The following is a 19,935-nucleotide window of genomic DNA, read 5'->3' as shown; positions in this document are numbered from 1 at the left end:
ATCCACTACTTTTTGTAGAATTTTCCATTCAAGGGCATTGGTGCTTCCATACCGGGCAGTGATGCAGTCAGTCAATACACCCTCCACTACACATCTATAGAAGTTTGTCAAAGTTTTAGATGCCATGCCAAATGTCCGCAAGCTCCTAAGGAAGTAGAAGTGCTGCTGTGCTTTCTTTGTAATTGCATCTAGGTGCTGGGTCCAGGACGGGTCTTCTGAAATAATAAAGTTAATAACCCTCTCCATTTCTGATCCTCCAATGAGAACAAGCTGATAGACTTCTGATTTCCTTCCCCTGAAGTCTATGATCAGCTCCTTGGTCTTGCTGACGCTGAGTGACAGGTTGCTGTGATGACACCACTCAGCCAGATTTTCAATCTCCTTCCTATAGGCTGGTTCTACACCACCACGTTTGATTCGGCCTATGACAATGGTGTTGTCAACAAACTTGAATATGGCGTTGCAGCTGCGCTTAGCCACACGTTCATGAGTGCCTTGTGGTGCACTGGTGATGATGGAGATTGTGGAGGAGATGTTGTTGCCGATCCAAACTGACTGGGGTCTGCAAGTGAGGAAACCTAGGATCCAATTACACAAGGAGGTATTGAGGCCAAAGTCTTGGAGCTTATTGATTAGTTTTGAGGGTATAATGGTATTAAGTGCTGAGCTGTAATCAATAAAGAGCATCCTGATGTAGATACTTTTGCTGTCCAGATGTTCCAGTGTTGTGTGAAGAGCCAATGAGATGGCATCTGCTGTGGACCTGTTACTTGGTAGGCAAATTGGAGCGGATCTAAGTTGCTTTTCAGGCAGGAGTTGATATGTTTCATCTCCAACCTCTCAAACACTTCATCACAGTGGACGTAAGTGCTACTGGGTAATAGCGAGGTCATTAATGGGTCATTATGCTGTTCTTGGGCACTGGTATAATTGAAGTCTGCTTAAGGCGGGTGGGTACACACACTGCCAAAGTGAGGGGTTAAAGATCTTGACGAACACACCAGCCAGTTGACCAGTGCAGATCTTTAGTCTGTGGCCAGGTACCCCTCCCAGGCCAGATGCTTTTTGTGGGTTCATCACACTCCGAAGACAGCTTGCATGTTGGCGTCAGAGACTGAAATCATAGATAATAACAGCAGAGGATGCTGTTGCAGCGTCTATTATTATTAAGTGCAACTGACGTAATAATTAGATCTTCCAAAATTTCCCCAAAGCAGCTGTAAAATGTTCTTTTTGCATCTCACTGTGTGATTTTAACCGTCTACAACACAGTGATTTACAACCACAGTCTGTCTATTCAGCATATTTTGTATTTATAAATGTAGTGAATTTACAGTCATTTTCTCTGAAGAATGCTTCTGCTTGGAAGTACTTCAAAATATAAGAAATCAAAACACCTGCTGCTTCTTGAAGAAGTGAAATAATTTTACATTGTACTTTGTATCTTTGGGATTCTACTTAGGTGACCTATGAAATCCTTTGTCACTTACATTATGTCAACATGATGCTTAGTATCTGTTCATGTGGTTTTTATTTAAGCTCATTAATCTGTTTGTTGTGTTCTCCCGGGTAGGTTGCGAAGAAACTTTCACTGAAGATGAATGAGGTGGATTTTTACGAGCCTTTCATGGGTGACTCAGTCACTATTCCTGATAAACCCTGTTCAGAGGAAGAAATTGTGGAGTTTATCCAAGAGCATAAAAGGTAGATATTTGAGAAGCTGCAGTGTGCAATTTCACTTAAAGACAACCGTGCCAGGAGTGGAGTGTTTACTTCTGGTGGGGCTTATAAATGTCCTTCTCAGGTAGTTCTGAAGAACTAGGCGTTCCCAATTTGACAATGGATTTGTTTTCTAACTGACTGGAAGTCTTATATTCTGCATTGCTGAGGTAGTGTATGAACAAGACCAGGTGAAGCTCCATCCTTGCTAATAGAAACAAGGACATGTTGCCTCACCAATTAGTAACGCTGAAACATAGTAACCGTCTTTGAAAGTGCAATTGTTCTGTTTTTAGATCAACTCTCAGGAAACTACGTCCAGAAGATGTATTTGAGACATGGGTAAGGCAATTGTGAAACTAATGATTTTCTAGTAATTAGTAAAGGTGTGAAACTAAATGTGGATGCCAAGGTAGTGCAGCAGTTAGTGCGATGCCAGTACAGCTGGGGGCATCAGAGTTCAGAGTTCAATTCTGATGTCATCCGTATGGAGTCTGTACATCTTTCCTGTGGGCTTTCTCTGGGTGCTCCGGTTTCCTCCCACAGTCCAAAGACATACCGGCTAGTACGTTAACTGGTCATTGTAAACTGTCCCATGATTAGGCTGGGGTTAAATCGGGGGTTGCTGGGTGGCGTAGCTTGAAGGGCCGGAAGATCTCGTTTCACGTTGTATCTCAGTAAATAAATAGAGTTCAATTCATTTTGTTTGAGAGAAAAATCTTAAGAGAAGAATAACAGGCACAAGGTGCACTGAGGAATAAACTGGCAGTGGCAACAAATAAGATTAAGTAGATGAAAATAGAAGAGACAGACTGGAGCAATTTATTGGAAATACAGCACAACATTTTGTTTTTGGTTTATTTCATGTTTAGGAGGATGACATGGATGGAATCCAAATTGTTGCTTTTGCTGAAGAAGAAGATCCAGGTAAATTTATTGAAAGCTGAAAATAAAATCTTAGCATGTGTAAAGGCTGGTTACCCCAATGCATATTTTCTCCTGACATCAACACTCTTGATTTAATCTCACCTTGCCTCTGCCTGTTTGCCATATGCTTTATCATTTAGGAGAGGGGAACAGGAGTAGACCATCTGGCTCAGTCATTCAATAAAACCATGGCTGACCTGCCTGTGGACTCAACTCCACCTGTCTCCTTTTTCTCCTTAACCCTTATTTCCCTCACTATGCAAAATCTATCTAATTATGTTTTAAATATATTTAATAGGGTAGCCACTACTGCTTTCCTGAGCAGAGAATTCCACAGATTCATAACTCGCTGAGAAAAACAGTTCCTCCTCATCTCCATCCTGAACCTACTCTCCTGAACCTTGCAGCTATGACCCTTAATTCTAGTCTCAATTACCAGTGGAAACAACCTTCCTAGCTTTATCTTATCTATCCGTTTCATAATTTTATATGTTTCTTGTCCCCTCTCATTCTTCTGATTCTCATTCCAGTGAATATATTCCTAGGTGACTAAATCTTACCTCATGTGCTAAGCCTGTCATCTCTAGAATCAACCTGGTGAATCTCTTCTGCACCACCTCCATAGCCAGTATATCTTTCTTCAAGTAAGGAGACCAGATTAGCACTCAGTACTCCAGTTGTGGCCTCACCAGTACCCTGTATAGTTACAGCATAACTTCCCTGTTATTAAATTCAGTCCGTCTAGCAATGAAAGCTATTTACCTTCTTGATAACCTGTTGCACCTGCAAACCAAACTTTAACAATTAATACACCATCACTCCCAATCTCTTGGAACAATAGCATGCTGCAACCTTCACCTTCAAAGTAATAACATGATCTTCTATTTTTTCCCTTCCAAGGTAGATGACCTCACATTTACCAACATTGCACTCAATGTGCCAGACAGACTTGCCCACTCTCTTAACCTATCTGTATCTCTCTGCAGACTCACTGCATCATTGTGCACTTTGCTTTTCCATTCAACACGCACAACATGCTGGAGGAACTCAGCAGGTCGGGCAGCATCCGTGGAAAAGAACAGTCAACGTTTCGGGCCGAGACCCTTCGTCAGGACCTGACAAAGGGTCTCAGCCCGAAACGTTGACTGTTCGTTTCCATGGATGCTTCCCGACCTGCGGAGTTCCTCCAGCGCATTGTGCGTGTTGCTTTGACCCCAGCATCTGCAGAGTATTTTGTGTTTGCTTTTCCATTCAATTCCGATCGTCAGCAAACTTAAATAAGCTACACTCAGCCCCTTCTTCCAAATCATTAATGTATATTACAACTAGTTGTGAGCCCAGCATCGATCCCTGTGGTACTCTGTTCAACACTGACTGCCAACTAGAGAAACAAGCATTTATCCCAACTCTGTATCTTCTGCTGGTTAACCAATTCCCTATTCGTGCTAATAAACTACTCCCCAAATCAATGCATCCTTATCTTATACATAAGCTTTTTATCCAGCACCTTCTTGAATGTTTTATGGAAATTAAAATGCACAACAGCTAGCTGTTCCCCCTTATCCACTGCACTCATTATATCCTCAAAGTAAGTTTGTCAGATGGGACCTGCCCTTCATGGATTCATAAACAACAGGAATTCTGCAGATCCATGCTGTGTCTGTCTGATGGAACCATTTATTTCCAGATGTCTCACTATTTCTTCCTCAATGATAGCTTTAAGCATTTTCTAACTATAGATGTTAAGCTAACAGGCCTATTGTCACCTGCCTTCTGCCTACATCCATTTTTAAACAGTGGCATGACAGTTGCAGTCACAGAAGCCTCATTACTATATCTTAGAAATATATCTATTTCTTTCAGTACCCTGGGATGCTTTCCATCCCTGATACTTTCCGTCGGAACCAGGGGACTTGCCTACCTTTAGCCCCATCGGTTTGCTCAGCAGCAACTCTTTAACGATAACAATTGTATCCAGGACCTGCATCCATAACGGCTCTCTTTAGCATGTTAGACGTCTCTTCCACTGTGAAGACTGACACAAAAAGTCATTTAAGACCTTGGCCATTTGCACATTACCCAATATTAATTCCCCATTCTCGTCTTCCAAGTGACCTACATTTTAGCCACCTTCTTCTGCTTCATATAATTATAGAAACTTTTAGTGTTTTTATATTTTGTGCTAGCTTACTTTCATAATCGTTCTTTCTTTATCACTTGCTTAGTGGTTCTTTGTTACTTTTTAAAAGTTTCCCCAGTCTTCCAGTTTCCCACTACTCTTGGCAATCCTCTGCAGTTTGATAATTTATAACGTATAAATATACATATAAATTATTAATAATTTATAATCTACATAAATAATTAATTTACAATCTATATAAATACTTTCTCTGACTTTCCCTTTCATTTTTCTGCTGAATTAGCAAGTAGATACAAAGTAATTATTGCAGTATGTATATATAGGTATGCATTCCGCTCATAACTGAACTCAAAGCAACTCAAAAAAAGATGAGAGCAGTTTAACAAACTGAAATATGTGTAATCTATAGCATATTTTTAAAAAATCTATACATATTAAACATGTCTTAAATCTACCTACACTTATAAAGATATCTTTACATATGTAGATAGTTTTAAGACATGTGCACCATAGTAGGGTAGCAGTTAGTGTGATGCTGTTACAGCTCAGGGTATTCCGAAGCTTCAAGTTCAATTCCAGCATCATCTGTGCGTTCTCCTCGTGACCACGTGGGTCTTCTCCGGATGCTCCGGGTTCCTCTCACGGTCCAGAGGTGTACCAGTTAGTAGATTAATTGGTCATTGTAAAGTGTCCTGTGATTAGGCAGGTGTTCAATAGTTAGGTTATTGGGCAGTGTGGCTGTTCTATACTGTGTCTCAAGATAAATAAATATGTCATTTAGATACCTAGATTATGATAAATTATTTGACTTTTTAAGGCACAAACCTTAAAAAGAATCATACCAGTCATTTCGGTGAATGATATGTATTTCATTATTAACAGGTACCAGGCAAGTTGCTGATGAAGTACGTGAAGTTGGTTTTAAGACTAGTCGAGTTAATTCGAACATGGAACATACTGTAGAATAGTATAGCACAGTACAGTGCAGCCCTTCTTGTGCCGACCTTTTAATCTACTCCCAGATCAATCTGAAGCTTCCCTCCTGCATCGCCATCATTTTTCTTTCATCCAGGTGGTTATGTAAGAGTCCCTTAACTGACCCTAGTGTATCTGTCTCTACCATCACCCCCAACAGAGCATGCCAAGTTCTTACCACTTCCTCTGACATCCCTCCTATATTTTCCACCAATCACCTTAAAATTGTGCACTTTCATATTAACCATTACTGCCCTGGGAAAAGACACTGGCTGCACGCTCTATCAATGCTTCTTATCATCTTATACACCTCTATCAAGTCACCTCTCATCTTGCTTTACTTCAAATAGAAAATTTCTAGCTTGTTCAACCTTTCCTCATAAGACATGCTCCCTAATCCAGCCAGCAATCTGATGAATCTCTTCTGCATTCTATCTAAAACTTCCACATTCCTCCTATAATGAGGCGACCATAACTGAAAAAAGTACTCCAAATATTGTCTAACAAGAGTTTTATAGAGTTGCAAAATACCTTGTGGCTCTTGACCTCAATCCTTGGACTGATGAAAACCAACACACTGTACGGCTTCTTAACAATCCTATCTACTTGTGTGGCAACTTTGTGATATGGACCCCAAGATCACTCTGTTCCTTCACACTGCTAAGAATCCTGTCATTATCCTTCCACTCTGCCTTCAAGATTAGCCTTCCAAAATGTACACCTCTCAGCCCAGCTCTGCATTCATAGTCATAATCATAGTCATAGTCATACTTTATTGATCCCGGGGGAAATTGGTTTTCGTTACAGTTAAATAATTAAATAGTAATAAAACCACACATAATTAAATAAATTAATACATAATTTAATATGTAAATTATGCCAGGAAATAAGTCCAGGACCAGCCTATTGGCTCAGGGTGTCTGACCCTCCAAGGGAGGAGTTGTAAAGTTTGATGGCCACAGGCAGGAATGACTTCCTATGATGCTCTGTGTTGCATCTCGGTGGAATGAGTCTCTGGCTGAATGTACTCCTGTGCCCAACCAGTACATTATGCCATATTTCCCTGGATCCCATGCCTCCTAACTTTCTGAATGAGTCTACCATAGGGAACGCCTTACTAATACACATACACCACATCCACTGCTCTATGTCATGTCATCTGCATTAGTTGGGTGTATAAAGGGAGGGCAAGAGGATGAATACAGGGCCCTGGTGGAAGAATTATTCAAATGATGCAAGCTGAATCATCTGCAGCTTAGCATCGGAAAGACAAAGGAGAGGGTGATGGACTTTAGGAAGTCTAAGCCTGTACTGTTCCCTGTTGCTACTGATGTTGAGGACGTGGATGTGGTGAGGACCTACAGGTACCTGGTGGTGCACCTGGATGACAGACTTGAGTGGAGCACCAACACAGAGGCTGTGTACAAGAAGGGCCAGAGACCTCTTCTAATATTTGTATATAAGACCATAAGATATAGGAACAGAAGCAGGCCATCCAGCCCATTGAGTCTGCTCCACCATTCAATCATGGGCTGATTCAATTCTTCCAGTCAACCCCACTCCCCTGCCTTCTCCCCATACCCTTTGATGCTCTGGCTAATGAAGAACCTATCTATCTCTGCCTTAAATGCACCCAATGACTTGGCCTCCACAGCTACTCATAGCAACAAATTCCACAGATTTATCAACCTCTGACTGAGGTAATATTTTGCATCTCTGTTCTAAATGGACGCCCTTCAATCCTGAATTCATGCCCTCTTTTCCTAGAATCCCCTACCATGGGAAATAACTTTGCCATATCTAATCTGTTCAGGCCTTTTTACATTTGGAATGTTTCTATGAGATCCCCTCTTATTCTCCTGAACTCCAGGGAATACAGCCCAAGAGCTGCCAGATGTTCCTCATACAGTAACCCTTTCATTCCTGGAATCATTCTTATGAATCTTCTCTGAACCCTCTCCAATGTCAGTATATCCTTTCTAAAATAAGGAGCCCAAAACTGCACACAATACTCCAAGTGTGGTCTCATGAGTGCCTTATAGAGCCTCAACATCACATCCCTGCTCTTATATTCTATATCTCTAGAAATGGGTGCCAACATTGCGTTCGCCTTCTTCACAACCGACTCAAACTGGAGGTTAACCTTTATGGTATCTTGCACAAGGACTCCCAAGTCCCTTTGCATCCCTGCATTTTGAATTCTCTCCCCATCTAAATAATAGTCTGTCCGTTTATTTCTTTCACCAAAGTGCATAACCATACACTTTCCAACATTGTATTTCATTTGCCCCTTCTTAGCCCATTCCCCTAAACTATCTAAGTCTCTCTGCAGGCTCTTTGTTTCCTCAACACTACCTGCTGCTCCATCTATCTTTGTATCATCGGCAAATTTAGCTACAAATCCATTAATACCATAGTCCAAATCATTGACATACATAGTAAAAAGCAGCAGTCTGAACACCGACCTCTGTGGAACTCCACAGGTAACCAGCAGCCAGCCAGAATAGGATCCCTTTATTCCCACTCTCTGTTTTCTGCCGACCAGCCAATGCTCCACCCATGCTAGTAACTTCCCTGTAATTCCATGGGCTCTTATCTTGCTAAGCAGCCTCATGTGCAGCACCTTGTCAAATGCCTTCTGAAAATCCAAGTACACCACGTCTACTGCATCTCCTTTGTCTACCTTGCTTGTAGTAGGTTTGTCAGGGAGGATTTTCCTTTCAGGAAACCATGCTGGCTTTGGCCTATCTTGTCATGTGCCTCCAGGTACCCCGTAATCTCATCCCTAACAATCGATTCCAACAACTTCCCAAACACTGATGTCAGGCTAACAGGTCTAAAGTTTCCTTTCTGCTGCCTCCCACCCTTCTTAAATAGCAGAGTAACATTTACAATTTTCTGGTCATTTGGTAAAATGCCAGAATCTATTGATTCTTGAAAGATCATCGTTAATGCCTCCACAATCTCTCCAGCTACTTCCTTCTGAACCCAAGGGTGCATTCCATCGGGTCCAGGAGATTTATTCACCCTCAGACCATTAAACTTCCTGAGCACTTTCTCAGTGATAATTTTCATTGCACATACTTCACTTCCCTGTCGCTCTTGAATGTCCAGTATACTCCAGACATCTTTCACTATGAAGACTGATGCAAAATACACATCCAGTTCCTCTGCCATCTCTGCATTTCTCATCACAATATCTCCAGCATCATTTCGTATTGGTCCTGTTTCTAACCTCGACTCTCTTTTACCCTTTATATACTTAAAAAAGCTTTTAGTAGCTTCTTTGATATTAGTCACCAGCTTCCTTCCATAACCCACCTTTTCCTTCCTAATGACCTTCTTAGTTTCCTTCTGCAAAGTTTTAAAAGCTTCCCAATCCTCTATCTTCCCACTAGCTTTGGCTTCCTTGTATGCCCTCTCTTTTGCTTTTACTTTGGCTCTGACTTCACTTGTCAGCCATGGTAGTGTCCTTCTTCCAGTCGAAAATTTCTTCTTATTTGAAATATATCTGTCTTGCACTTCCTTCATGTTTTTGCAGAAACTCCAGCCATTGCTGCTCTGCTGCCCTTCCTGCAAGTGTCCCTTTCCAGTCAACTTTGGCCAGTTCCCCTCTCATACCATTGTAATTTCCTTTATTCCACTGAAATACCGACACATTGGATTTTATTTTTTCCCTCTCAAATTTCAATGTGAACTCGATCATATTGTGATCACTGTTCCCTAAGGGTTCCTTAACCTTAAGTTCTCTTATCACCTCCGGATCATTGCACAACACCCAATCCAGCACAGCCGATTCCCCTCGTGGGCTCAACAACAAGCTGTTCTAAAATGCCATCCATTTGACAATCTACAAATTCTCTCTCTTGATGTCTGGTTCTGACCTGGTTTTCCCAATCCACTTTCATGTTAAAATCCCCAATGATTATCATGACATTGCCTTTCTGACACGCATTTTCTATCTCCTGCTGTAATTTGTAATCCACATCCCAGCTGCTGTTTGGAGGCCTGTATACAACTGCCATTAGAATCCTTTTACACTTACCATTTCTTCAATCCTATGTCATCTCTTTCTAATGATTCAATATTATTTCTTATACACAGAGCCACAGCACCCCCTCTGCCTACTAACCTATCTTTTCGATACACCGTATATTTTTGGATGTTCAGCTCCCAATGGCAGCTATCCTTTAGTCAAGTTTCAGAGATGGCCACAACGTCATTTTGTCAATCTGCAGACCAATTTCAAGATCATCCATTTTATTCCTTATGCTGCGTGTATTCAAATATAACACTTTCAGTCCAGTATTTGTTGCTTTCTGTTTTAACTGCACCATGCCTCTATTGCCCTGTAATTCATGCCACTGGCTTTGATTAAGCCTCATCTCCTGCCTGTTCTTTATGTAATCTCTGTTGCATGCTATCTTTGATTCATTTCTGTTTTCCCCTTCCTCAACCCTATCACTCCAGTTCCCATCCCCCTGCCAAATTAGTTTAAACCCTCCCTAACAGCGCTATTAAATGTGCCCACTAGGATATTGAACCCTTTTGGGTTCAGGTGTAACAGGTTGTACAGGTCATACCTCCCCCAGAAGAGGGCCCAATGATCCAGGAATCTGAAGCCCTGCTCCCTGCACCAGTCTCTCAGCCACACATTAATATGCCTGATCATCCTATTCTTGCACTTGCTAACACGTGGCACAGGCAGCAATCCTGAGATTACTATCCTAGAGGTCCTGCTTTTCAGCTTTCTACCCAACTCCCTGAGTTCTCTCTTCAGGAACCTCCTCCCTTTTCCTATCTATATCATTGGTACCAATAGGTACCAAGACTTCTGAATGTTCACCGTCTCCCTTCAGAATACTCTGCACCCGATCTGATACATCCCGTACCCTAGCATTTGGGAGGCAACACACCATTCATGTATCTCTATCAGGCTGACAGAACCTCCTGTCTGTTCCCCTCACTATGAAATCCCCTATGCCTACCGCATTCCTCATCTTCCTCTTTCCCTTCTGCACCACGGATCCAGGCTCAGTGCCAGAGACCCGATCACTGTGGTCAGCCTCTGTCAGGTCATCCCCCTCAACCGCAACCAAAATGAATTAACGATTACTGAGGGAGATGGCCACAGGGGTGCTCTCTACTATCTGAACTCTTCCCTTCCCTTCCGTGACTGTCACCCACTTATCTAACTCCTGCAGCCTCTGGGTGACTAACTCCCTGTAGCTCCTATCTATCTCTTGCTCACTTTCCCTAATAAGCTGTAGGTCATCAAGCCGCAGCTCCAGATGACACAGTCTCTCAGGAGCTGCATCTCGGTGCACCTGGCGCAGAACTGGCCATCTGGGAGACTGGAGGTCTCCCAGGATTCCCACACCCGACACCCAGAGCAAAATACTAACTCTACAGACATGCTCTCTATTCCTTTAAAAAAAATGCAAAGAAAAACCAAAAACGAAGTTCACTTACCTCGCTGAAGCCTGAATGAGCCAAAGCCTGTTGCCAATATCTGTGCACTTGTAATGCTACCGTGTCACTGTAGTTTCCTTTGCGATCAATAAAGTATCTATCTCTCTATCTTCATCAATTTATTTTTTCAGTTGAGTTAAGTTGTTTTCCGATCTTGGCAATCCATTTGCAAACGTTTTGTCACCGTGTGAGTAGACATCATCAGTGCACCAATCACTTGTGTTCTCTGAATGCTTGATCTTTATATACTTATCAATCAGTTGATTGGTTGTCATTTACAGACACTCAATTGTAACGTGATAGGTTGCATGATAAACTCTGCATCTTCTGGAATGTTGCCCGCATTGGCTTATAAATGGGATGGAGGTCTACATGTCTGATACAGAATTGTTTGTGCAAAACCATGCTTCTAGGAATTCTCTTGCATGCCCATGTTTGCTTGCGCCATGACTTTTATTGAAGCCCAGTCGAATTTGTGCTCCTCTCGATCTCCATGGATAGAGACTACGGTGAGTTGGTCTTGTCACCTTACAGCCAGTTGATGTTCATGGATCCTTGTGGGTAGTTCTCTTCTCAGTTTGGCTGACGTAATATTTGCTGTAGTCCCCGCATTGGATTTGTAGACCACATTGGTCATGTCCAATAGCTTGGCTCGTTCTTTAGGTCTGCAAAGTATTCAATGTTGCTGTCGGTTTATGTGTGACCGAAATTCAATGTTCTTGGAGCAGTTGGGCTGTCATTTCCGAGGTACTTCGAATGTCTGGAAGGACAACTGGTTTGGTCACTTCTTGATTGGAGTGTTTATTTCATCACTTCCTCAAAAAATTTGGGCAGGTTTGCGAGGCATGGCCTGCACCTCAGAAAGCCATGCTGACTACACCAAATCAGACTATGCTTTTCCAACTGCTCATAGATTCTGTCTCTAAGCATCATCTCCTATAGTTTGCTCACCACTGATGTAAGACACACTGGTCTATAATTCCCAGAATTACCCCTATTCCTTTCTTGAACACAAGAATTACATTTGCCACTCTCCAGTCTTCTGATACTACTCCTGTGGCTAGTGAGGACACAAAGATCATCACCAAAACTGCAGCAATGCCTTCCCTTGCTTCCCATAGTAACCTGGAGTGGATCACAACCGGCCCTGGGGATTTATCTATGCTAATGTTTTCCAAAAGTTACAGCACATTCTCTTTCTTAACATCGATGTGTTCCAGCGTATTAGCCTGTTCTACATTGCCCTTATATTCATCTGGATCCCTGTTATGAGTGAATAGCAAAGTATTCCTTAAGGACCTTCCCTACCTCCTCTGACTCCAGGTATATTTCCTCTTTTATCCCTGATTGATCTTGCCCTTACTCTAGTCATCCTCCCCTTCTTCCTGTACAGGAAGAAACCTTGGGGTTTTCCTTAATCCTATTCATCAAGGTCTTCTCATGACACCTTCTAGATCTCCTAAGTCTCTTCTTAAGCTTCTTCTTGCTACCTTGTAAGTCTCAAGAGCCCTGAATGATCCTTGATTCCTAAATCTTAAGTATGCTTCTTTCTTCCTCTTGACTAAACGTTCCACATCTCTTGTCAACCTTGCTTCCTTCACTCTACTATCCTTTCCCGGCTCCAATGGGACAAACCAATCGGAACCTCATGCTAGTGCTTCCTAAACAACCTCCACATTTCCGTAGTACATTTCCTTGAGAACATCTGTATCCAATTTACACTAACATGTTCCTTCCTAATAACATCATAATTTGCCCTCCATCAATTAACTACTTTCCCACAATGTCTGCTTCTGTCTCTGTTAAACGCTATGCCAACAGTTAGTGGTTATTGATGGTTGACATTTACTATATCTTTAAAGTTCAAGCAGTGGTGTGAATGATCAGATCATTAGTGCATTTGGCCTCTTAAATTCTGGTAGGTATACTTATGATATTGAAATATCTCAAAATGTTTCAATCTCAATCGTTACTTTGAAGTCCAAAAACCTGTTACGTTAAAATTTTAAAGATAAATGGTGCAGATGCTGGATATTTGAAATAAAAACTGAAAATCCTGGAGACACCTGTAAAGTCAGGCAGCATCTGTAGGAAAGGGAAACAGAATTAAAATTTCAGGTCTGAGACTTTTTGTCAGAACTGTCTCTTTAGTCACTTCCTGTGTTGAATGGTTAACTAAATATGCCAAGGACATCCATATTTGTGCAAAAGAACTGTTGTCCTTTCCGAATTTGATCAGGAGCAGGCAGGCAGGCAGGCAGAGAAAATTCTGGCTGAGAGTTGTTCAGCTGTCTTCCTGCATCTCACTGTGGGACATTCTGCCAGAGTTTAAAATCAGGTGTTGAATGTTTTCATCTAAGAATAGAGTACACATTCAAATAGTGAACTAAAGAGGGGAACATATTACCCAAGGTATTTTCTGCAGGAGTTCCACAGAACACTATTGTATCGCAGGCAAACAGCTCTGTGGAGTAATTGAAAAATATTGTTATTCCTACAAGGAAGGGTAATAATTGAATTTCTCTTTGCACAGTATGTTTTAAAATGTTTTAAAAGTGCTTTGGCATTCAGCTGCCATGCTCTGAATTGACTGGATGTGGCTGAGAGCAGCAGGTTGAAAGAAAGGGGACATTTCACCACATGGATCCTCCCAAGTAGCAAACTGTCCATTAGATTCTGATAAACTTAATTCAAAGTTTGGCCTTGCATATAATTTTCTCTCAGTTTGCCCTTTGCTGAAGATGGAGGCTAGTGCAGGAAAGTGGTGCTGAGATTAAAATTCTGGCCAGATTTTACTCAATGGCATATCAAGTCTGAGGATCTGAATACAAATTTCTGCTTCTGTTTCTTGTATTTCTCATGATCTATGGTTGTGCATCATTCTGTCTGCTAGTCTGAGTTACCATATTCCCTATTTCAAAAACATGACATCTTACCCAAGTTAAAAATAATCAGAATCCATCTACCCTATTTAACTCAATGAGGTGATGTGGTAGCACAGATAGCAGATAGTGCAATCGCTCTACCGTGCCTGCAAGCATCAACTGGGGTTCAATTCCCACCACCATCTGTAAGGAATTCCCACGTTCTCCCCTTGACTGCTTGGGTTCCCTCTAGGTGCTCCTGTTTCCTGCCACATTCCAAAGACGTACAGTTACGGTTGGTGGAACATGGGCATGCAGTTATGGTGCTGGAACCATGGCAATACCTGCAGGCCGCCCCATCGCAATCCTTGAACTGTGTTAGTTGTCGATGCAAATCTACGTATTTCACTATATGTTTCAAAGTACATGTGACAAATAAAGCTTATCTTTATGATACTAGAGGATTTTTCTATGAGTCACAAAACACATGGAAATGTTTCAACTTTATAGTTTGCGCTTTGAGCAAACCAATTAGAAGAATCAGAATCCGGTTTATCAGGTTTAGGAGTGGGAATTAGGCCTAATCTTTTATCTTGGCACCACTTTCTTGCACAAACCCCTGTATCGTTTGTTTCCACCGAACATAAGGAAAATTGTCCCTTTCTTGAATATACTTGGTGACAGAACAGAAAATACCAAAGATTCACAAGCGAAGTAATAAGAACATAAGAAAACAGAGCAGGAGTGGGTCATGTGTCGAATCATAGATGGTTGTTATCTCCCATCTCTTATCCCCTTCACCCCACACAAAAAAAAATCTCACTCCCTCAGCCTCTACCAGGTTAGGATCATCAAATTTGGTGCTGTGCGGGAGGGAATCTGGGCTTCTATTACACAGTATCCTTAAAACTGCTGGTCTTAACATGAATGCATGATATATGTACCTTGACATGTCTCTGTACATTAAAATGCTAGATGTGGTTCGATGGTTAAAAGATCAGAAAGGACAGAAAATGGGAATTGAGGAGGAATAATAGTATTGACAAAATAGCTTACAGTGGTAAAAAGTACTCTGTTATGGGTGAATCGGCAGCAGGCAAAATTAACTTAGAGTAACCCTTCCCACAGAAGGCTATAGATATTGGGTTAATTTACAAGGCAAAGGTCAACAGGTTTTTTTATTGAATAAGGGTACACTATCAATGGCAGTTAAATAAGGTTCAAACCAAAAATTAGCAGTTATCTATAGGTTAAAGGAGTTGAAAGGCTGAATGTATGCATGTGTGCAATTCATATAGCAGAATTTTATATTTTTTCATGTTTCTTAAGACAGATAAGGAAACCACTCAACTCATCAAGCACATACGGGCTCTCAGAGCATTCCAGTCAGACCCATTCCCTCACTTAATTCCTTATATCCCATTCTCCCTCACATGCCCCACTCAGGGCAGCTTAGAGAGCCAGTTAACCACCTGGAACACATGGGAGAACCAAAGCAGACACGGGGAGAGCGTGCAAACTTCAGTCAGCACCTGACATCAGGATGGACCTGGCTCTGTAGGGCCGTGCTGCCCTGCTCTGCAGTGCAAATGTATTAATATCATATTAAAAATACTTATTATAAGGTGCAAAGTTCGTAGCACAAAGCTGGTGCTTGTCTCCACAAAATTTGTGGCTTTGCTATCAGGTGGGAACTTCCCTCTGTCTGCCTATCAGCTCTTCTCACCTGGATCCAACTACTGCTTCACCCCTTCCCTCAACTTTCTATACTGGCACTTCCCCCTCTAATTTGCAGTCCAGATAAAGGGCCTTGACCCAAAACAACAAATTGTCCATTTTCCTCCACTGATGCTGCCTGACCCACTGAGTTTCTCTAGCACCTGGCTTTCTGCTCCTGATTCTGGCATTAGCAGGCTTGTGTCTCCATGGTCTATTTGTTTTATTAAAAAAAAATCTAGGTTTCTTCCATGAGGATAATTGGGAAATTTCTATGGCTTCACAGACGGTTATGAATTTCTATCAATTTTGAAAGAAGTAGCAAGAGAAAACACGAACAATCCAGACCTAAGCATTGTGTGGATCGACCCTGATGACTTCCCTCTGGTGAGTACCAATGTCATACAGTATTCACACAAATTATGTAACAAGTGCTTTGTGGCAGTAATTTGAGCTTCTCTGACTATTTTAGTTGTTTACTTACTGGGAGAAAACCTTCAAGATCAACCTTCACAGACCTCAGATTGGAGTGGTGAACGTCACTGATGTAAGTTGAACCATCAACTTCTAAGAGTTCTCTTCCAATCTTTTGTTAACACTGACATTTTGCCATGATCTGTGGATTAGGGTACATGTTCACAGGTAGATTTGACTGTGATTTTATATAGCAACATGTTTGCGTTTGATCATTACTACAAATTCACTTACGGTTATATGTGAGTCTCTATTTGATTATGTGTGTGACCTTAATCAATTCCTGTGTAGATACAATAATTTAAATATACAGTTAAGCATATGTGCTGATTTAGAGTCTTGGATATGACTTCTCTTACAACCCAGTCAGAGAAGTTTTGAATTTGTGGGACACTTTGGAGGAAGAACATCATGGATGTTTTATTAAAAATGATAAGTGTAATATTATTTTAGACCATAGACCATAAGACGTAGGAGCATTTTGTTATTAATCATCTTCCTAAAGAGGTAATATAATGAAAGAATGATGTGAGACTGAGAAAGAAACCAGGGGGCTTACCAGGTCTGTGCTAACTTTCTGAAGGACACTCCTCCCGCCCCACAACAGCCCTGTAAATCTTGCCGCTTTAAGTATCAGTCCCATTACCAAAATCTGCTACAAATACATTTACACTCCAAATAGTAATAACTTGCTGTTAGATCCTGTTTCACCTTTCTACCTATTATATATTTTCTCTGATTCTTTCTGGTTGTTTTGCTAATTACCATTAATGTGCTGGCCAGATTTCTTCCCATTGTAAGCAGCTTGTTATATATGAATGCTCCTCCTTATTTTTCACACCTGTATCTGATGTATTAACCTTCTCTAACTCAGTTTTTCTCAGTTCAAAGAAGTTTGAGTTTATTATCACAGAGAAATACAAAATAGATGGATGGTTTGCCATTCTGCATCAATGATGTAGAAGGTGCCTTTAACTGTGCTACGTAGGTGCAGAAATATTATTACACTGATGCAATAGGGAATAATAGTCCTGAGTATTTGGGCAGTTTTTTTTTCTAGTTGGATTCAGTGACTTTAGTTAAAAAAAATGGCTTTTGCTGAATTACTTCAAGATTACTTTGTCTTCTGGTAATGAGTTTATCTGGTGGATTTATGCATTGGCTGATTTAGAAGCATTATCATGTTACAAGAAGCTGATAGTTTGTAACACGCGCTATCAATACACCATGAGTTGTGTATTAACACTGTGATGTTAATATCTTGTGCCTTAAGGCTGACAGTGTTTGGATGGACATTAAAGACGATGATGATCTACCATCACCTGATGAACTAGAAGAATGGCTTCTTGACGTTCTCTCAGGAAAAGTTAATACAGAAGATGATGATGATGATGATGATGATGACGACGATGATGATGACGATGATGACGACGATGATGACGACGATGATGATGATGGCGATGATGACGATGATGACAATGACTAATGTTTTTCATTTATTAGCAATTAGCGACAATTTGAATAAAATCATTCTAAATGTTTAAAGGTATTTCAAAAAGACAGTATTTGTAATTTGAGACAAATATTTGAAATAACTTCAAATTCTCATAGCAATCAAAGTAAAAGATCAGATTTTAAAATGAAAAGCTACTGATTTATAAATCTTACTCTGTTGACTTTTTTTATTCTAAGTTTCATCATTTCCATCGTGGCTTTCAGCACCTAAGATCAACTAGACATTCTTTACAGTTAATGAAATATAATTTAAATGTTATTGTAATATGGAAGTCACAGGTCAGTCTAATTGCATACAATCTACAAACAGTTGAGGTAATACAGGTTGAGTGCCCCTTATCCATAAATCCAAAAAATCAAAATCTGAAGAACTCCAAAATCCAAAATATTTTTGAGCGCTGACATGACATCACAAATAGAAAATTCCACAAGGTACTGGGAAGGTCCCCAGGCGATGCACAGGTCTTTGCGCTCCACAGACGGTTCTGAGAAGTGATCTCACATATGTAATGAACAGAAGTTAATGAAAAATAGATAAAACACTGCATAAAGCAAAAAGTGAAGATCTCAATTGTGGATTGAAAGGGTAGATCTGTTGCTGGCAGAGTGAACATTCGCTGCTTAATGGTACGCTGACCATGAAACAAGCAAGGTCTATCATGATGAACTGGAAATTGACTGTAAGTGTGAACATTCAGCAGGCTGGTTCCTCATATTTCAGAAGATGCATGGCCTTAAATTTTTTAAGATTTAAAAATATTTTAAAGATAAAACATCTGCTAATGAAAATCTAACATCAGAACGTCTAACATGCTGATTAGTTTTAAACCTGTCATAAAACCTAAAGTAAAATACAAATACAGTGAACTGTGACCTTTTAATCAAAACTCAGCATCGTAAGTGGAGACTGAAAGCCTGCTGTTGTTTGTTGTTGTTCAACAGCTGATTCAGTTATTTTCCTAATCCTGTTGTGTTGCTTTTGTTACCCTGCGCACATTATATTCTCATCACATTAATAGTATGTAATAATTTTTACTGTTAAGTACATATGTGTGATGAACAAGTGTAAGACAAAGATTTCAGGGTCTGAACTGATGACGATCCCAAGCTACCTCATTATATATTCCAAAATCAGAAACACTTCCAGACCCAAGCCTTTTGAACATAGAACATAGAATAATACAGCACATTACAGGCCCTTCGGCCCACAATGTTGTGCCAACCCTCAAACCCTGCCTCCCATATAATCCCCCACCTTAAATTCCTCCATATACCTGTCTAGTAGTGTCTTAAATTTCACTAGTGTATCTGCCTCCACCACTGACTCAGGCAGTGCATTCCACACACCAACCACTCTCTGAGTAAAAAACCTTCCTCTAATATCCCCCTTGAACTTTCCACCCCTTACCTTAAAGCCATGTCCTCTTGTATTGAGCAGTGGTGCCATGGGGAAGAGGCACTGGCTATCCACTCTATCTATTCCTCTTATTATCTTGTACACCTCTATTATGTCTCCTCTCATCCTCCTTCTCTCCAAAGAGTAAAGCCCTAGCTCCCTTAATCTCTGATCATAATGCATACTCTCTAAACCAGGCAGCATCCTGGTAAATCTCCTCTGTACCCTTTCCAATGCTTCCACATCCTTCCTATAGTGAGACAACCAGAACTGAACACAGTACTCCAAGTGTGGCCTAACCAGAGTTTTATAGAGCTGCATCATTACATCGCAGCTCTTAAACTCTATCCCTCAACTTATGAAAGCCAATTCCCCATAAGCTTTCTTAACTACCCTATCTACCTGTGAGGCAACTTTCAGGGATCTGTGGACATGTACCCCCAGATCCCTCTGCTCCTCCACACTACCAGCTATCCTGCTATTTACTTTGTACTCTGCCTTGGAGTCTGTCCTTCCAAAGTGTACCACCTCACACTTCTCCGGGTTGAACTCCATCTGCCACTTCTCAGCCCACTCCTGCATCCTATCAATGTCTCTCTGCAATCTTCGACAATCCTCTACACTACCTACAACACCACCAACCTTTGTGTCATCTGCAAACTTGCCAACCCACCCTTCTACCCCCATATCCAGGTGGTTAATAAAAATCACAAAAAGTAGAGGTCCTAGAACAGATC

The 19,935-nt window shown here is 41.0% G+C and overlaps 1 protein-coding gene across 1 annotated transcript in view; it reads left to right on the top strand.

Moving 5' to 3' along the window:
• casq2 (calsequestrin 2) overlaps positions 1–17,832 on the top strand; it is a 37,957-nt gene extending 20,125 nt beyond the window's left edge. The window contains exons 7-12 of the mRNA XM_072262263.1: positions 1,574–1,704; positions 2,016–2,061; positions 2,592–2,646; positions 16,100–16,200; positions 16,286–16,360; positions 17,561–17,832. Of these exons, the coding sequence (XP_072118364.1) occupies positions 1,574–1,704; positions 2,016–2,061; positions 2,592–2,646; positions 16,100–16,200; positions 16,286–16,360; positions 17,561–17,773 (621 nt within the window). The 3' untranslated portion in view covers positions 17,774–17,832. The remainder of the gene's footprint in view (positions 1–1,573; positions 1,705–2,015; positions 2,062–2,591; positions 2,647–16,099; positions 16,201–16,285; positions 16,361–17,560) is intronic.
• The last annotated feature ends 2,103 nt before the right edge of the window (positions 17,833–19,935 follow it).

This window comes from Mobula birostris, chromosome 6 (assembly GCF_030028105.1).
Source record: "Mobula birostris isolate sMobBir1 chromosome 6, sMobBir1.hap1, whole genome shotgun sequence".
NCBI classification, from domain to species: domain Eukaryota; kingdom Metazoa; phylum Chordata; class Chondrichthyes; order Myliobatiformes; family Myliobatidae; genus Mobula; species Mobula birostris.
The sequence above is the reverse complement of the archived record's forward strand: the minus strand, read 5'-3'. Positions and strand labels throughout refer to the sequence as shown.